This window comes from Oculina patagonica, chromosome 14 (genome assembly GCF_052425735.1).
Source record: "Oculina patagonica isolate OP01 chromosome 14, crgOcupat, whole genome shotgun sequence".
Taxonomy (NCBI): Eukaryota; Metazoa; Cnidaria; class Anthozoa; order Scleractinia; family Oculinidae; genus Oculina; species Oculina patagonica.
In genome coordinates, this window is record NC_135771.1 from 21,538,104 (window position 1) to 21,557,137 (window position 19,034).

Consider the following 19,034-nt stretch of genomic DNA (forward strand, 5'->3'; position numbering starts at 1 on the left):
TTTGAAGCTGTGATTTTAGGATAAAATTATTTACGAAGAGAAGTTGTCGGCCGCGATGAATGAAATTCTACCAAGTCAACTCCGCACACAACGTACATATTAAACTTACTTGAACACGAACAACATTTGTCAGTCAAATTTCATTCCAAAGCTATCATCCTGTTTTCTATATTTTTGACAGGTAACTGAAATATAAATGTATAAGCAAATTTCGAAGCTACAAGAGCGTAAACTTTAGCAGCTCAGCTTCAAATAAATGTCGTAGATGTCCACCTTCCCGCTTGGCTGCCTTAGCCAATCACAAGCCAGAAATGGTGTTTTCCCGCGAACCTAACTACAACTACCAGAATTCTTTGCGCTTTTACGTCATAATGCAAATGGTCTATTAGTTTAGTTTGTCAGGTTATGATCAGTTTGGCTCGGTCACGTGTCAACTTTATATATATGGCATGTAGATAAACTTCGTCATTAATTATCTACTCACTGTAAATAACTTGTTCAGACCACCAAATTAAATAAACCTTTCAATGTAGTGGGAACTTTTTTCATTATAGAAATCAGTGGTATTGTATTACGAGGAAGGAGTATTCTTTTTTATTGTATAAATCAATTCATAGTGCAATATTAGACTGTTATATTGTATAAATTAATAGTGCACCAGTGATGTAACATTACCCATGTAGAAGAAATAGTTTCATACGCAGCTTTTTCTGAAATTTTTTATTGGAAGCATTGATTTTTGATCACTTTTTTTAAAAGTAGAGTGGATATACACTTGTAACAAGTATGTATTGAATATATGTTTTAATAACAAGTAAACTGTGTTTCCTTCTTTTTTGTAGAGGGTAATTTGGGAGGATAGGTAATGCTTGCTGAAAAACTATATAGCTTCTTTTCGTTGTTTTTAAAAAAAATAGCCCTCCCCACTTCTCAACACCTCTGGACATCGATCCGCCAGCCGCTTCCCAGTTTTACATCTATAAATAAATGCTTCATATTCCCGATGTGAACACATAAGTTGACAACCCAATTTATAACATAGCAAGCAAAATTAATTCACACGATCTAAATCAACATAAAATGACGCGTGCAAATATTACCTCCACTAACCAGAAATTTGTTCACTCCTTCCGAGGAAACGAAACAATAAGCCTTAGAAAGCGATATCGAAGACAATGAAACGGAGCAGAGGTTTATACTCACAGTAAAGAAACATTCGACAAAACCTCTTGACGAACTAACTTTATACACAACTCACAGTTTCTTCGTTCTCCTTAACTAATTCTGATGCACTGTTTGATGTGTGGAATGTGTTCAGACAACCTAATTTACTTGGGAACCAATGAGATCTTTAAAAAATATCGATTAAAAAAAGTGCCGCCGCAAATCTTTTTGGTTTTCTTGATAAGTACGGATGACACATTCAATTTTGTTGATAGAGGAGCCATTACATTCCAAGAAATCCAGTCTTTTGTTTGTGATTCCCAGAATCCCAGTCCCAGAACGTGACCTAAATACCATTTTCCCAGTGAAACAATTTGCGGCTCAATTCCCATTTAACGCCGTCAGGCCACCGTCTGTACTGAGACAATTTCTTGAAAATTCTTGCTCATGAATTTCATGGAAAAAGCAACAACCCGCAGACAGCCAAGGATCAGTTTCTTTTGAGGGAACAATATCCCCATGGTCCTATGGAATTTCCTCTCAAATAATGGTTTTGTCTTCTAGTGTACTGTTTCAGTCTGGGAAAAATCCCTTCTACAGAATAGTAGTAGTAGTAGTAGTAGTAGTAGTAGAAGTCTTTATTAAGAAGCTAGTCACAACAAACGTGTGGCTTTACAATAAAAAAAAAACAATCTAAAATAAGCTAAACTAGTAAAATGAACCTATTATATGTATCAGTTACAAGGATTTTAAGAAATAAATTTAAAAAGACATCTATTTACAAAAGTGCGTTTGAAACGTTCTGTTTTTACTTTAGGGAGTATTCATGGCCCCTTTCTCTAAGAGCTCTGTTCCGTTTGGGTGGGAGCAAGTCATATAATACATGGCCAGTGTCACTTGTGATTCTGTTGAAAAGATCACTGTCCCTATTCTTAATAACATCAGATATCAGAATGATCTTATTTGTATAGCCAAAACGATAGGCTCGCCGAAAGAAAGTGTCAATCCGATCTAAATATTTGCCTTGATAGGCGGAGCCCCACACTTCTAATCCATACAGAAATAATGACATTATTAATGAGTCGAAGAGTTTACTAAGCTGATCTTTAGTGTACCCATAATATTTAAATACCCTAAGAATATATAGTCGGCTAGCAGCTTTAGAAAGTAAACTGTCAACATGAAGGTCCCAGTTACAAGGATCTTCATGGAAGGTAATTCCCAAAAGTTTCAGCCACTCTTTTCGCTCAATCCCAAGCACTGGAGGAGGAGCAGGCTGAGTAGTTCTACTATGCAGTAGCATTTCCCACGTTTTTGACAAATTTAAAGACATCCTATTGTTGGCTGCCCAGCTCTCAAGGTTCTTAACTTCTGCGAGCGCCGTGTCAGAGTTCCTTCTAACAGGTACACTAATAGTGATATCATCGGCATATTTCGAGATCCCGTTGTTTGAATCAACTAGCTTTATATCGTTCACCATCAGAGAGAATAAAAGTGGCCCAAGGACTGTACCCTGTGGCACTCCTCTGTTAATATCAACATAATCAGTTATCTTTCCATCCACAACGACCCTTTGTTTGCGGTTGCCAAGGAAGCTTATGATCCAGTTGATGATATATGGATTAACATTAGTAGCTTTTAACTTTTCGCAGACAATTTTGTGAGAGACAGTGTCAAAAGCTTTACTAAAGTCAAATGACAGAACTCGAACAAAGTCTACATCATCATCTAGCCACCTGAGCCAATTATGTTGACACTTTATTAACGCCATTGTGGTAAAATTAAAATAAATAAAAGGAAAATAAACCAATCGCAAAGCGAATAGTCGTCTTAATACTGCAGGGGACAAATCCCTTCATGCAAAAAGATATGATTGGTTCACGAAAAGACATTTCAGTGTTGCAAGCTAAAGTGAAAAAATAGTATTCCTTGATTTTTGCGCCCAAAATACAGGGGTGATATTTCACCTTCAACGAAAGGGCGCGAGAGGGTTCTTCGCTTTTTCAAGGAAAAGGAGTAGAAATACGTTTTGCCTGTGAGCGGTCTACTCCAAATTGCATTACAGCTCAGTTTCATAACGTTCAGTTACGAATAAATTCCTGGAACTGATGTGTTAACTTCTTGTGCGGTTTCCGGTGTCGGTCTTGTCTCTATTGTGACCCGCGCGAAGTATCCACCGCGCGCGAGAAAAATCCTCTGGTACCCAGAGGATACAGATACAGTTTGGTAAAAAAATACGACCAAGGTTGGTTTATATTGATCTTTATTCCTACAAGCTGTGTCTAGTTTTTGATACTTTTTGATACGTTTGAACATTCGGATATAAAGCTCTGTTAAATTCATGGAAGAGACCTATGGCAACATTGTTAGTTCTTTATGTATTTGAGCTTGCGTCCGGTTAAACAGAATACTTTACCCAACACTGGTAGTCTTCGTCAGGTGCTGGCATGGGGTATGTCAACATTTGTAACAAAACGGCCAATCGAAGCAGAACGACAAATGCAAAAACAAAAAAAAAACAAGCCATTGATTTGTTTCCTCCATTCTACTCTGCAATGATGACTGTCTCTGCCCAGATGGCAGAGCCCATCTTTTGTCCTTCGCACTCCACTGTCTGCCTCCATGTCTCTCTAGGTTGTCCTCTGCTACTCTTTCCCTCTGGTGCCCAGATTAGAGCAATGTGCGGATTCTGTTGGTGGTCCATGCGCAGTACATGCCTTATCTAAAGCCACCTTCGCGTCCTTATCTGTTCACTGATGGTGCAAGTCCTAGCCTGTCTCCTAACCTCTTCATTTTATTGAAATGGCACAGAGATACATGTACAGTAGAAATATTCTACGCAGCTGTCCTTGGCCAGAAGTGTCCTTGACTTGTATCAGCCTCATCTCAGTAAACCCAAAGTACTTGAACTTTTAAATTACTTGTAATTTTAGTAGGTCAAGGAGTAATTAGCTTAAAGAACTACTATTCCTGACATTGCTTGCTGGTTTAATTTTATGTTGAGGTAGCTTTATAATACCGAGGCTCATTCCCTGTTGTTTTCCAAAACAATATGATTTTATATTTTTCATGATTATACATACTTTTTTCTAAGTCATGTAAGTACTTTTAAAATAGAACTGCTAGCGCTTAGGATTGACACCATTTCTTAAAAAATCAAAGTCTCTTCGAGATGTCGACGTTTTTGCATGAAGTATGAGTCGAAGGTTTATCCTGTGCATTGTTCTTCGAACTTATCATTACAGTTTCTTTGTTGTAGTTTTCTGGCTGCATTGCTTTTCAATTATTGGTTTTAACAATAGATTTACAATGATTACTAGTGCTAGTACGTTTTGAATATATATTTTATTAACAAACTGTGTGTCTTATTTTGTGCTCCTATGGGGGTGGTTTTGGACGATAGGAAAGTCTTGCTGCAATAGCTAAATAGCTACTGTTTGTTGTGTAAAAATACTAGTTTATAACAAAGCAAAATGGGCCTTAAAATGGAAATTGAAAGTGGAATGAAAGTTCGTGGACTGGCGTCCCCACCCTTCTGGGGCTACTGTCAACCCCTACTTCCACGCCCTCCCCTTCTCAGCAACTCTTGATCCGCCTGCTCTTTCCAAAAAGTTTTGCGTATATAAATAAATGTGAGGCATTGGATACTGTCCAATGGCAGTATAATACGTAGCATCCGTTAGTGACACATTAACTATGCCCTGATCATGTGCGCTAGTTTTGTATTCCGCAATATCACTTTTAGTTCGCCTTAGACTACCGGCTGACAAGTTAAATCGCCTCAACACTCTGGTAACGTCCTTTTCAGACAAAGTCTCTGCGTCCAAGCGTCAACTTCAATCTCTTGCGGGAATGTTGAACTTTGCGTGTCACGTTGTCCACGGTGGCCGCACCTTTCTCAGGCGTGTCATTGATTGCATCAATAAACTCCGTCACTCATCACATCGTTGCCGTCTTTCCTCGCAGTTTCGAGCCGACATTTCGTGGTGGAAACAATTCCTTGCCACCTTTAACGGCCGTAGTATGATGCTAGACTTTCGTAAGCCTATTTTCTTCCAAACCGACGCTTCCTTTTACGGTTTCGGTGCCGTCTGTTCTAACGACTGGTTTGCTGGGTCGTGGACAGCTTGTCCTGTCGCCGATCGACAACTGTTGCACAATCCGCACTGGAGTACTGATGGTCACGCAATTGACCATTCGCTTCGTTCAAATATTAACTATTTGGAGCTCTTCCCCATTCTTCTCGCGGCCCGTCGCTGGGGTCCTAGGTGGGCTAACAAACGAGTCTGTGTAGAAACTGATAACACCCAAGCCATGGCCTTTATCAACAATGGCACCTGTAAAAATCCGCTAGCTATGTCCTGGTTGCGTGAAATATTCTGGCTCAGCGTTCGATATAATTTCCACCTTCGCTCTCGTCACCTACCAGGCAAACTTAATCACTACGCTGACAGATTAAGCCGGTTGCTACAAAACCCTCTCCAATCGCCTGATGATTTACATGCTTTGTTTTCCACTCCTCAGGATATCTTTCGGAGCTGGACCGCCGAGCCAAGTTTGTCTCCGCCTCTGCCTATGCATCCTCGACCATGAGTACTCGCCGTTCTCAGTGGCGAGTTTACCTGCGCTTCTGTTCGAGATTTGGTCTGGTTCCTATCCCAGCCGCCCATAGCACCGTTACTCGTTTCCTGGTCCACTTGTCCACATACTGCAAGTACACTACAGTACTGAACTATCTGTCTGCCATTAATGTTCTTCACAGACACTTTGGCTACAATGTTGCGTTTCACGATGTATTTTCTATCAAACTCATTATTCGCGGTCTTCGACGCATTCTCGGCGACGCCCAGGAACAGAAATTACCAATCACTCCTTCGGTCCTTTCATGCCTTCGTCCACAGCTCCTCGCTAGCAAGGACTCTGGCTTCTGGGCGGCAATGCTAATCGCCTTTTACTCGTTTTTTCGCAAGTCCAATTTGGTTCCTAAAAGCGCTAGCGGCTACGATCCTTCGAAAACCCTCTCCCGTCAGGATATTCTTATTCGCCCTTGGGGTTTGGTCATTTGTGTTCGTTGGTCCAAGACCATCCAGTTCAAGGAACGTAAACTCCTAATACCTATTGTCCGCCTTCCGCCTGGTCATCCGCTCTGCCCCGTGCAAGCCTACGAGCGCCATATCAGTCTTTTCCCCGCCCTACCCTCCTCGCCTGCTTTTCTGTACTCCAAGGGTTCTCATACCAGCCCAATAACACACGCTGTCTTCACCGCCAAATTACGCGATTCTCTTTGTTCCGCCGGCCTAAAGCCCACACAATACTCTGGCCACAGTTTCCGTCGCGGAGGAGCTACATTCGCTTTTCGTTGTGGCGCGCCCATTGAACTCATCAGTCTACAAGGGGACTGGTCTTCCGATGCTGTCCTTCTATACATCGCTCAGCCTTTAGAACGGCGCCTCTCCGTGGCTCATTTAATCGCGAAGAACATTGTTCCATTGTCTCCTTAATTCCTTCCCTCACATTATACCTTTTTCTTTTACTTTTTCCCTCGTTCTTTTCTCTCGTCTTTGTTGTCTGGCGGTTTGGGCGGGCCGCATCAGGGGGGAATGGCCTCGGTCTTGCCTCCCCCTGGGTGCGGCTTTGCTTGTTCCGGCAAACAATAAAGATGACTTTGATATATATGTATGGTTGTCGTTTTTTATAGTGCTTAGGATTATACACCATATTCTCGGTGAAAATGCCAATGAACGAACTCCCTATGTGCGTGCGAGGCAGCACTTGAAATGCAAACAAGGAGTAAACTGTGCAGTGCAGTTATTGTTCGAAGTGAAACTTAGGACATGCAGTAGTTGCGTCATCCAATTTTATATTGTGTCCAGTTTGTTAATTTAGCTGCAACCTTTTTGCATTGTCAATAGACAATATTCGTATTCTCGGTATTGGACTGGAACTAGCTTGCAACGGACGCTAATGCGGGTAATCGATCTTTTCAAATGCAAATGAAATAAAGCTCTTTTTAATGATATTCCCCCGCATCAGCCTCCATTGCAAGCTAATTCTAAGAATGCAAATATGGTCTATTACGAATTACTCTGATTGGATAACCAAACAATATTGTCTCGTTTCTAAGGAAACGAAACAAAAAATTCACCAATAGTAAAGTGAATCTTCGAATTCGTGTAAACAATGCAATGGGTTTGGTTAAATTCCTTCGTACAAAAAGATATGATATTCGTTGGCCAAAGGAAGCTCATTCTGATCACGTCAACTTTATATAATAATATCGCTTGTACCTCTTTGCTGTTTAGAACACAGCTATAAGAAGAAGAATTGAGCAGGTCTCATCCAAAGGTTGGTCTAACTTTCCTTTTAATGTACTACTTTAGAGGGTTAATGCATTTCAGCGCCGGGCTGTTTTGTTTTATTATCTATTTATTTACGAAGCTTTCAAACACGCATCAATTCTTATACCAAAGCAACAGTTCGTCCCTGGTATTTGGTGGATTAAGTCATAATAAATATAACTTAAGCTTAATGCAAGATTCTTTGAACACTGGGTTGCCTTTAACATAAATCGCGCAAAGCAATGATCATGATTCCAAATTATTTACGGCTTCCAAAGTGATCTAATGGGTACTACAGTTTAGCCCTGCTTTCTCGAACTCCCAAGGGTAACGTAACATAGTTTAAAAAGGCGGGAAGGTCGTGATAGCTGATAGTAAATGACTGAAAAAGCAAATACGTGGAAATGAAATTTGAGTTTGAGATGGCAAGGAATTCGAGATGCAGAGTTCTAGAAAGTTCAGCTGTAGTACTGATTGGCAAATGCATGACGATAATAACATCCCTTGGAAGGAACATTCTTATCGCATGATAAAATGATAAGTATTTCAGGAAACTTTCAAAGTACCGGTCTGCAATCCTCAGTGCTAGGGAGAATAAAAAGTAATATTGCTCGATCTTCGTGCTCAAAATATAATGTGATAATTCACTTTCACTTTCATTAGGAATTGATGGAACTCATTGGCCTCGAGGATTGATTTGCAGCGAAAAGGCGCAAGAGTGTTTTCCGCCTTTTTATGAAAAGTATAGACAAAGTTTCTTCAAATTTCGACTATTATTAACATTACGGTTCAGTAATGCTTCACCTATGGATATCCAAGAAAAATATTGAAATTTGAGTTTGAGATAGCGAGGAATTCGAGATACGAGTTCTAGAAAGTTCAGCTGTAGTACCGGATTCGCTAATGACGATAGTAACATCCCTTGGCAGTAACATTCTAATCGCATGATAAAATGATTAGTATTTCAGCTAACTTCAAAGTACCGGTCCGCAATCCTCAGTGCTAGGGAGAATTAAAAGTAATATATAATATTGCTTGATCTTCGTGCTCAAAATATAAAGTGATAGTGCACTTTCACTTTCATTATGAATGGACAGAACTAATTGGCCTCGAGGATTGATTTGCAGCGAAAAGGCGCAAGAGTGTTTTCCGCCTTTTCAAGAAAAGTGTAGACAAAGTTTCTTTAAATTTCGACTATCATTAACATTACGGTTCAGTTTAAGAAAACTAATTACAAATGGGTTCCAAGAACTGCCTTGTTTACTTCTTACTGTTTCCTAGAATTGCTGGATACGGAGTATACAGAATATGTTTGGTAAAATAGGATCAAAGCCAGTTTCTAGTGATATTTATTGCTACATGCTATGATAACTTTTCGATAGTAAGTAAGTAAGTAAGTAACGTCTTTATTTATAGAGGGTAGCACTTGATAGCTATAAAGCTAACAAACTCGTGGCCCTCCTACCGGTAGGAGTGATTTCATTTTAAAAAAAATATCTACGAGGATAGACGGATGGAATTTGAAAGCTAACGCAATCAGCAACATACCACAAATCTAGAAGTCGTCAATGAGGAAACCATCTAAAATATATGGTTAAAACGTAAGAAACCATTACAACCTTAATGGCGAAAGGACGAGGATTTTTATTGAGGCTAAAGACCTAAAAATCTGAAAAATCGGCGGTGATCGGTAATTTGTGCGGAAAGTTCTGCGTTTTAGCGGATAATTTTATAAACAGTTTTCACTGAATTAAAGGTTAGTTGAGCAATTCGAACTTAACTTAAAGCAGAGAAGAATCTAGACCAATTTAACAGCTGCATGCATGATGACGGCGAAATTAAAAGGGAAAAGTCCCTTCTTCAGAATTATAACAATCAACATATGAAATAAACCAATCGCAAAGCGAATCAACGTGTAAACACTGCAGGGGACTTGAGAAATGAAGTCCCTTCTAGAGAAAGATATGATTGGTTGGTTCACCGAAAGAAATTTATTCTGATCACGTATTAACCTGAGTATCAGGCCTTCCTAAGAGGCTTTAGAACTGAACAGTGACTGAATTCGAAAGCCTGATACTCAGGCAAATCACGTATCCATATGAGTACTCTTTCTTTGCTGTTCAGTAGACAGCTTTAAGAAGTTGATTTGGGCAGAGCCTAGACTGCGAGCTGTCTCCCTTTCGCTAAAGAATCCGTTGAAGGAACGGTACAGAGCTGATCTCATCTTATGGTTTGTCTTATTTTCCTTTACGAAAGGTAAATGCATTTCAACGCTTCAATTTCTATATTACAAATTAGGGCTGAGGTGAACTCTGGAACAAGCTGGCTTTCAATCGTCAAAAACGTCATATACAGTATTGTACAACTTTCAAATATGTTTTATAAGGCCACGGCTAACATAGTTGAGCAATTCGAACTTAACCTAAAGCTGAGAAGAGTCTAGACCAATTTAAGATTCATTTAACAGCTGCATGCTCATGGCGGCGAAAAGGGAAAGGTCCCTTTTACAGAATTATAACAATTAACATAAGAAAACCAATCGCAAAGCGAATCAACGTGTACACACTTGAGGGGAATTGGGAAAGTCCCTTCTAGAGAAAGATATGATTGGTTGGTTCATCGAAAGAAATATATTCTGATCACGTATCAGTACTCTTGGTCTCTGCTGTCTTGCATTTATTACTGACAGCAAAGGCAGCCCAAGCGATGGCTTCCTCCAGTCTTGCATTTGTTACTCACTGCAAAGGCAGCCCAAGCGATGGCTTCGTTAATAATTTACAACGGCCGTAACTCGTTCTGTCTTTATCAATGTAACGCCCCCTCAAAAATTTCTCGGCTCGATGGGTTTTACTTGACCAATTTCGTAATCTCGAACTTTTGAGAAGATCTGGGTAAGAGATTAGCAAGTTCGCTTAGTTATAGATGCTCTGCACTCGCGCGTTGGAGCTCCACTTAATAATCTCGTACCCAGATGTCTACTCCACGGTAGTACACATCTGGTCAAGTGCGTTTAGTTCGCCAATCTGATTGGTTGATGAAAAGCTTCAGCATTACCGCGCGGAAGATGCAAACTTTGTTTCGCACGCGCGCACCGTACGTTAGCTGGTAAGAAAATATTTGGATTTGAAGGCTTTGCTAAAAACTCCTTCGTGTTTTGAACGTTGCTATTGCGAATAAACTACAGATACATCTAAATCTCCGAGGGTTGAGAAGATCTGGGTACGAGATTACTCCACTTAAATTATTATTCATTACAAACAGTATCTTGTGAATGCATTTTTCCCCAAGGTATTCAACCAGAAGAACACTGTGACCTAAAATGAGATTCAAGACTGCCCTTGTTTCCCTGTGGCTCGTTTGTCTGCTCGATTTACAGCTGGTCAGTGGTGGTCCAGCGAGTTATGGAGCATGTATAGCAGCTTGCAACGCAGCTTGGTTCGTATGTGTTGGGGGAATATCTCTGTGGACGGCACTTGCAGGAGGCATTCAAGCAGTACAAGGTTGCACTGTTGCATATGAAGCTTGCGTGGCATCTTGTTTTCCCATAGCTGCTGTCATGGCTTTGCCTTAACTATCAGTCCTGCCGGAAACAGTTTTTGCATCCAGCCATAAACATGCTGTCAGTTAAATAGAGAAATGATTCAATTTTGTCTTCAAGTACATAGTGGTGGCACGTAGCCGAGTGGTTAGAGCGCTTGGAATGGAAAAGTTCTAAAACTCACTTTGACCAATAAATTTAGTTGTCTGCACAGCTGTTAATTATCAGAAATTGTCAGTCATACCTCACATTATTATAGATCTAGAATGTAGATTCTTTATTGATTAATTACCCAATATGAATTACTTGTTTTAAGACAACCGGGTCAAACTGACCAGCGACGTCGTGGGTACTTTTTTGTCATTGTAAAAACCATTGGTATATTGTAAGACGTGAAAGAGGTAGTCTTTTCTACTCAGTATAAATCAATTCACGATGCAGTATTAGAATACACGTATATGAATTAAGCTTTTTATTGTATAAATAAACGTGCCGCAATATTGCATATGTAAGAGAAACAGTCTCAGATGTAGTTTTTACTGAAATTGTTTTCTGGTTTCATCGATTTTTAATATCATGCATTAAATGATTGTATAACGAACCGTGTCTGATATTCTGTGTTTCCAGGAGCAAAATGGACTTGCTGTAATAACCTGTTAGTTTTTGGACCAAACCGATCTGAGGGCTAATCCCTCCGGCGCCTCCCCCTTCCTCCTTGCCGTAGCCTTTTTAGAGCAACTTAAAAAGCCTATTGTCACCTTGCTTCCCTCCTACCGTTTTCAAGTACCTCTATATTCGCCACGGTTTAAAAACCATCGCTTTTATCACACACAGTTGCAAATGTCAATAAAGCTACGATAGTCGCGAAAGATGCAATTTTATGTGTCGCTATTTCGATTTGTCTCTTGAATTGCATCCCGGTCAACCGGGCTGAAATTTACCATATGAACAGACGACAAAATTCGTCCCGGTAAACGGGACAACCCGTTTACCATAAGTAAATGTAAAAAAGTTTTTTCTATACGTTATATCAACAAATATTTCATCTCGGTCAAGGGATCAAAAGGAGCAAACTAACGGGCATACATGCATTTTTACAAATTAATTTAATTTTTACATGAAAAATTAACTAAATCTGTGGGACGAATTCGAACTGTGTTCTTTGATTATTTTAGTATAAGCCATACTTAGCAGCTTGTTCGCGACTGCCTGTGGCGTTTTTGTCGTTTACGTTTTTACAAGCCCTCTTCTAGTTGAGATTTTGGATATTGCCAATTTTGAAAAACCATTTGGTACATTAAGTAAATCTCAGATTCACTGCACCGCTCTGTAGCTATAGCCAACTGGGGAAAATCAAACGTATAACCCTTGATCAAGGCGCTCATAGTTCACTTCCGCATGGGGCAGAAGTACGTAGCAGCCTTGAATTTCAATCTGCAGCGAGAAGGAACGATAAATCTTTCAGAAAAAGTTATCTACATATCAAACTGTATTCTAGTTAAGATTTTGAATTATGTCTGTTTTAATGTGAATATTAAAGAGAAATGAAGAAAGATCTCATTACCAGAAGATAAATATTTAGGGATAACCTGTCTGCAGCACTCAGTGTTGCAAGCTAAAGTGAAAAATTTTCCTTGATTTTTGCGATTTTTGCGCCCGAAATACAGGGCGCGAGAGGGTTCCTTGCTTTTTCAAGGAAAAGGAGTGGAAATACGTTTTGCCTGTGAGCGGTCTACTCCAAATTGCATTACGGTTCAGTTTCATAATTTTTACGAATAAATTCCTGGAACTGATGTGTTTACTTTTGACTGTTTCTAAGAACTACTACTCTGGGTGCCAGAGGCTTTTCTTGTGCGGTTTCCGGTGTTGGTCATGTTGAGGCGTATTGTGACCTGCGCGAAGTATCCACCGCGGGTGAGAAAAATCACCCAGAGGATACGAAACTGTTTGGTACCGAGAAATACGACCGTGGTCGGTTCCTATTGATCTTTATTCCTACAAGCTATGTCTAGTTTTTTGATACTTTTTTTTTATACGTTTGAAAATTCGGATATATAGCTCTGTTAAATTCATGGGAGAGACCTATGGTAAACATTTTTAGTTCATTATCTGAGCTTGCGTAGGGTTAAACATTATACTTTACCCAACACTCGTAGTCTTCATCAGGCACAGGCATGGGGTATGTCACCATTTGTAACAAAACGGCCAATCGAAGCAGAACGACAAATAAAAAAACGAAAAAAAAAAAAACACAAATAGCCATTGATTTGTTTCCTCCATTCTACTATGTCTCTTGCAATGCTAACTATGTCTGCCCAGGTGGCAAAGCCGATTTTCTGTCTTTCTCACTTCACTGTCCGCCTCCATGTCTCTCTAGGTTGCCCTCTGCTCCTCTTTCCCTCTTGTGCCCAGGTTAGAGCAATGCGGGATTCTGTTAGCCTGCGTAGCAGGCGACGTCGAAAGGGGAGGGAGGGGAGTTGGGAAGAGAGAAGAGAGAGGGAAAAAACGGAGGGGGAGTGGGGCGTTTTCTCTTCTTTTCTCCTCTCCATTTCCCTCCCCTTTTTACGCCTGCCACGCAGGCTAAGATTCTGTTGGTGGTTCATGCGCAGTACATGCCTTATCTAACGCCCCACCTTCGCCTCCTTATCTGTCCACTCATGTTCACTGATGGTGCAAGTCCTAGCCTGTCTCCTAACCTCTTCATTTTATTGAAATGGCACAGAGATACATGTACAGTAGAAATATTCTACGCAGATTGTCCTTGGCCAGAAGTGTCCTTGACTTGTATTCTCATCTCAGTAAACCCAAAGTACTTGAAGTTTTCAATTATGTAGTTTTGGTATAGGTCAAGGAGTAATTAGTTTAAAGAACTACTATTCCTGACATTGCTTGCTGGTTTAATTTTATGTTGAGGTAGCTTTATAATACCGAGGCTCATTCCCTGTTGTTTTCCAAAACAATATGATTTTATATTTTTCATGATTATACATACTTTTTTCTAAGTCATGTAAGTACTTTTAAAATAGAACTGCTAGCGCTTAGGATTGACACCATTTCTTAAAAAAAAAACAGGTTGGCAGCGATTGTTGCGTTCAGTTGATTGACGGCGGTGCTTTTGATATATGTGCACCAATGTGTTTAGATTGTCAGGGAGTGATCAGTTAAGCTCAGTCAGGTGTCATTCATATATAGTATGTAGACTCGTCATTGGTTATCACCCGCTATAAACTACTTGCAATTGTTCAGACAATCGAATCAAATTAACCTTCGAATGTCGTGGGAACTTTTTTTTTTTATAAATAGATATAAATCAGCTGTGGTACATTATAAGAAGAGAAAGGAGTAGTCTTTTTTAGTGTATAAATCAATTCAGGCTGCAATATTAGACTTCTTGTAAAAGGCATAGACCATCGTTTTATATTGTTTAAATTATTGACGCATCAATGATTCAATGTTACTCATGTAGAAGAAATAGTCTCGGTTTAGTTTTTTCTGAAATTGTTTTCTGGCTGCATTGCTTTTCAATTATTGGTTTTAACAATAGATTTACAATGATTACGAGTGCTAGTACGTTTTGAATATATATTTTATTTACAAACTGTGTGTCTTATTTTGTGCTCCTATGGGGGTGGTTTTGGTCGATAGGAAAGTCTTGCTGCAATAGCTAAATAGCTACTGTTTGTTGTGTAAAAATACTAGTTTATAACAAAGCAAAATGGGCCTTAAAATGGAAATTGAAAGTGGAATGAAAGTTCGTAGACTGGCGTCCCCACCTTTCTGGGGCTACTGTCAACCCCTACTTCCACGCCCTCCCTTTCTCAGCAACTCTTGATCCGCCTGCTCTTTCCAAAAAGTTTTGCGTATATAAATAAATACACCATATTCTCGGTGAAAATGCCAATGAACGAACTCCCTATGTGCGTGCGAGGCAGCACTTGAAATGCAAACAAGGAGTAAACTGTGCAGTGCAGTTATTGTTCGAAGTGAAACTTAGGACATGCAGTAGTTGCGTCATCCAATTTTATATTGTGTCCAGTTTGTTAAAGTGCCTATGAAGTAAAAAACTTTTTTTGCTTTTTTTGGTAGCTTATTATGTCTACTTTCCGAAAAGTTAAAAAAAGAATAATGTCAAAAGAGAGAAATCGGACTTTTTGCCGCCTAAAGTGCCCTCGGTAAGACAAAACAGTGGGTCCGGAGACTGGACACGAATTTGGCTCGAATGACGTAGTTAGTGGTTCCACGGATCAGTTTACCCTTAGATTTTGTTGATACATAGTGAAGTTCACTACTTCAGCTGAGATTGTTGCTGCTTTTTCGTTGATAAATCGAAATCTTGTCCAACAAGAACGATATGTTGCCATCTGCGGACTTGGCAGAGCGGGTTTCTAGCAGAAATGAATCGCACAACGAAATATCGTGACACTAAATGGACTGAAGTAGTCAGTCGGACCTGTCCAACCGCCGCAAGCCGATCAAGCGCTATTTCACACAAGCGCGGGTCGACTAGGACGATCGAAGTTCGGCGAAGCAGATTCAAATGAGAAATTCCCTATAAAAAATGAATAACTAGAATTTTTATTGTTTCCAAAAGCACATACATCGACGGGCTTTGATTTTGTGAGTGGTTTCGCAGTGTCGCAATGTGCTTCGGAATTGACACGAGCGCTGCTTGCCGCGCCGAGGTTGCTTGCTTGTCGAATGTGTAAATTCAGGTTACGGTACGCCTATCCCGGTGGTTATTCGGTATTATATAACGATTTGATGATTTTAATACAGGTAGCAGTTGCTCGCTTTCATTTTGATTGTGTTCTTGTGTGGGAAAGTACAGTGGACTGACATATTTCTCCGAAGCGTGAGAGTGACATAATTAAACTTGACAACACGGCAAGATAACGCTTCTTCAAACTCAAGATTAGCACTTTTTGACTTGAACGAAACCAAAAATTTCCTCTTCAAGAATAAACAGAACTGCAGTGGTTGCTCTTTATGGTTCGTTAGCTCTACGGTATATTTTCAACCGTCGACTTCTTTATCCGGATACGATAAATCCTGATTACAGTGCGTGTTTATCAGCAAATAATTCCGGCGAAGGCAGCCGTAAAATTTGTCCAAGATTTTGCAAGATCTCAGTGTATTGTTTAAAAGTGCATTCGCCATAGAATACTACCGGAAATGCAGACGTGAATGACAACATTCGAAGCGCGCTACTTGAAAACAAACAAGCATTTCTAACTCACTCAAGTCGAATTTACATTCCATATTTTTGCTTCTTTCACAGATGCATTTCACATTTGCGTCTGGCGATCGATCGTTTGGGAAAAGAAACGACTGCTACCTTACGAATGATAACACGATCTACTAACCATACAAATTAAATTTTGAGGAACGAAGTCTCATAATAAAAGAATAACACGTATACTGTACCCAGCTGTGTAACATATTGTAAACTCCTGGCGCGACTGCTGGCTAAATCTTTCTTCGGCTAGTCAGGGCAGAATGATATAGAGAGACCACCATATCCTTTACAGAGATAACTCTTTTGATAAATTTCCTCTTCGCTTCATGACTTTATCGTTTCATTTGTGGCAAGGAAGAGCTTTTGCTGAGAACAGCGATCCTTGAACTGCCGACGGAACAGAATTCGTTTCTTCTTGCGTTTTCATCAGAACGAATAGCTTTACTATACACATTGAAATTTCGCTTCCATTTACTCTGCGAAGCTTCACCAAAGGAAATAAGTGTATTTGATGCAGTTTCGTTTGTGCAATTGCCTTTGTTTGACTCAAAAGCCGAAATATAGCTTTCGTCAGCCCTCTTTGCTCTCTTTACGCCATAATCCTGGTGTCTTTAGAACCACTAAGTACGTCATTTCCGGTGAAACCGGAGCGTTTGGCCGCGCGCGAAAAGGACCCACTTCAAATTGCGAAATCCAAACTTCGAGGCTCAAAAAATACTAGAAAAAAGCGCTTTTGATATCTTAAACACGCATATTCGTGCTAACTAAGACATAAACAAGCAAATTGAGCAAAGTTATTTTTTACTTCATAGGCACTTTAATTTAGCTGCAAACTTTTTGCATTGCCAATAGACCATATTCGTATTCTCGGTATTGGACTGGAACTAGCTTGCTATGGAAGCAAATGCGGGTAATCGATCTTTTCAAATGCAAATGACAAAAAGCTCTTTTTAATGATATTCCCCCGCATCAGCCTCCATTGCAAGCTAGTTCCAGTCCAATACCGAGAATACAAATATGGCCTATTACGAATTACTCTGATTGGATAACCAAACAATATTGTCTCGTTTCTAAGGAAACGAAACAAAAATTCACCAATAGTAAAGTGAATCTTCGACTTCGTGTAAACAATGCAATGGGTTTGGTTAAATTCCTTCGTGCAAAAAGATATCATATTGGTTGGCCAAAGGAAGCTCATTCTGATCACGTCAACTTTACATGATAATATCGCTTGTACCTCTTTGCTGTTTAGAACACAGCTATAAGAAGAAGAATTGAGCAGGTCTCATCCAAAGGTTGGTCTAATTTTCCTTTTAATTTACTACTTTAGAGGGTTAATGCATTTCAGCCCCGGGCTGTTTTGTTTTATTATCTATTTATTTACGAAGCTATCAAACACGCATTAATTCTTATACCAAAGCAACAGTTCGTCCCTGGTATTTGGTGGATTAAGTCATAATAAATATAACTTAGGCTTAATGCAAAATTCTTTGAACATCAGTGTTGCCTTTAACATAAATCGCGCAAAGCAATGATCATGATTCCAAATTATTTACGGCTTCCAAAGTGATCTAATGGGTAGTACAGTTTAGCCCTGCTTTCTCGAACTCCCAAGGGTAACGTAACATAGTTTAAGAAGGCGGGAAGGTCGAGATAGCTGATAGTAAATGACTGAAAAAGCAAATACGTGGAAATGAAATTTGAGTTTGAGATGGCAAGGAATTCGAGATGTAGAGTTCTAGAAAGTTCAGCTGTAGTACTGATTGGCAAATGCATGACGATAATAACATCCCTTGGAAGGAACATTCTTATCGCATGATAAAATGATAAGTATTTCAGGAAACTTTCAAAGTACCGGTCTGCAATCCTCAGTGCTAGGGAGAATAAAAAGTAATATTGCTCGATCTTCGTGCTCAAAATATAATGTGATAGTTCACTTTCACTTTCATTAGGAATTGATGGAACTCATTGGCCTCGAGGATTGATTTGCAGCGAAAAGGCGCAAGAGTGTTTTCCGCCTTTTTATGAAAAGTATAGACAAAGTTTCTTCAAATTTCGACTATTATTAACATTACGGTTCAGTAATGCTTCACCTATGGATATCCAAGAAACATATTGAAATTTGAGTTTGAGATAGCGAGGAATTCGAGATACGAGTTTTAGAAAGTTCAGCTGTAGTACCGGATTCGCTAATGACGATAGTAACATCCCTTGGAAGTAACATTCAAATCGCATGATAAAATGATAAGTATTTCAGGGAACTTTCAAAGTACCGGTCCGCAATCCTCAGTGCTAGGGAAAATTAAAAGTAATATTGCTTGATCTTCGTGCTCAAAATATAAGTGATAGATCACTTTCACTTTTATTATGAATGGATGGAACTAATTGGCCTCGAGGATTGATTTGCAGCGAAAAGTTGCAAGAATGTTTTCCTCCTTTTCAAGACAAGTATAGACAAAGTTTCTTCAAATTTCGACTATTATTAACATTACGGTTCAGTTTAAGAAAAACTAATTACAAATGGGTTCCAAGAACTGCCTTGTTTACTTCTTAATGTTTCTAAGAATTGCTGGATACGAATATACAGAATATGTTTGGTAAAGGAATAGGATCAAAGCCAGTTTCTAGTGATATTTATTGCTACATGCTATGATTACTTTTCGATACTTTGTTGAATTTGTATTCTCAATTTTTCGTATATAAAGTTCCGTTAAATACATGGAAGGTATCGTGTCAAAATCCGTCCATTCGATATTTT

At 39.5% G+C, this 19,034-nt stretch overlaps 1 protein-coding gene and 1 long non-coding RNA gene across 2 annotated transcripts; both read left to right on the plus strand.

Annotated features, from left to right (window-relative positions):
- Window positions 1-5,753: 5,753 nt before the first annotated feature.
- On the plus strand, window positions 5,754-6,665 carry LOC144637609 (integrase/recombinase xerD homolog). Its single transcript, XM_078496670.1, has one exon. It carries the CDS (start codon window positions 5,754-5,756, stop codon window positions 6,663-6,665), a length of 912 nt encoding a protein of 303 aa, XP_078352796.1.
- Window positions 6,666-7,365: 700 nt separating this feature from the next.
- On the plus strand, window positions 7,366-11,641 carry LOC144637933 (uncharacterized). The gene is made up of 2 exons (XR_013567828.1): window positions 7,366-7,509; window positions 10,791-11,641. It is a non-coding gene; the product is annotated as an uncharacterized LOC144637933 (long non-coding RNA).
- Window positions 11,642-19,034: the final 7,393 nt, after the last annotated feature.

Coding starts and splice junctions, on each gene's coding strand:
- LOC144637609 (XM_078496670.1), top strand. CDS start 5,754: ATGAGTACTCGCCGTTCTCAGTGGCGAGTTTACCTGCGCTTCTGTTCG.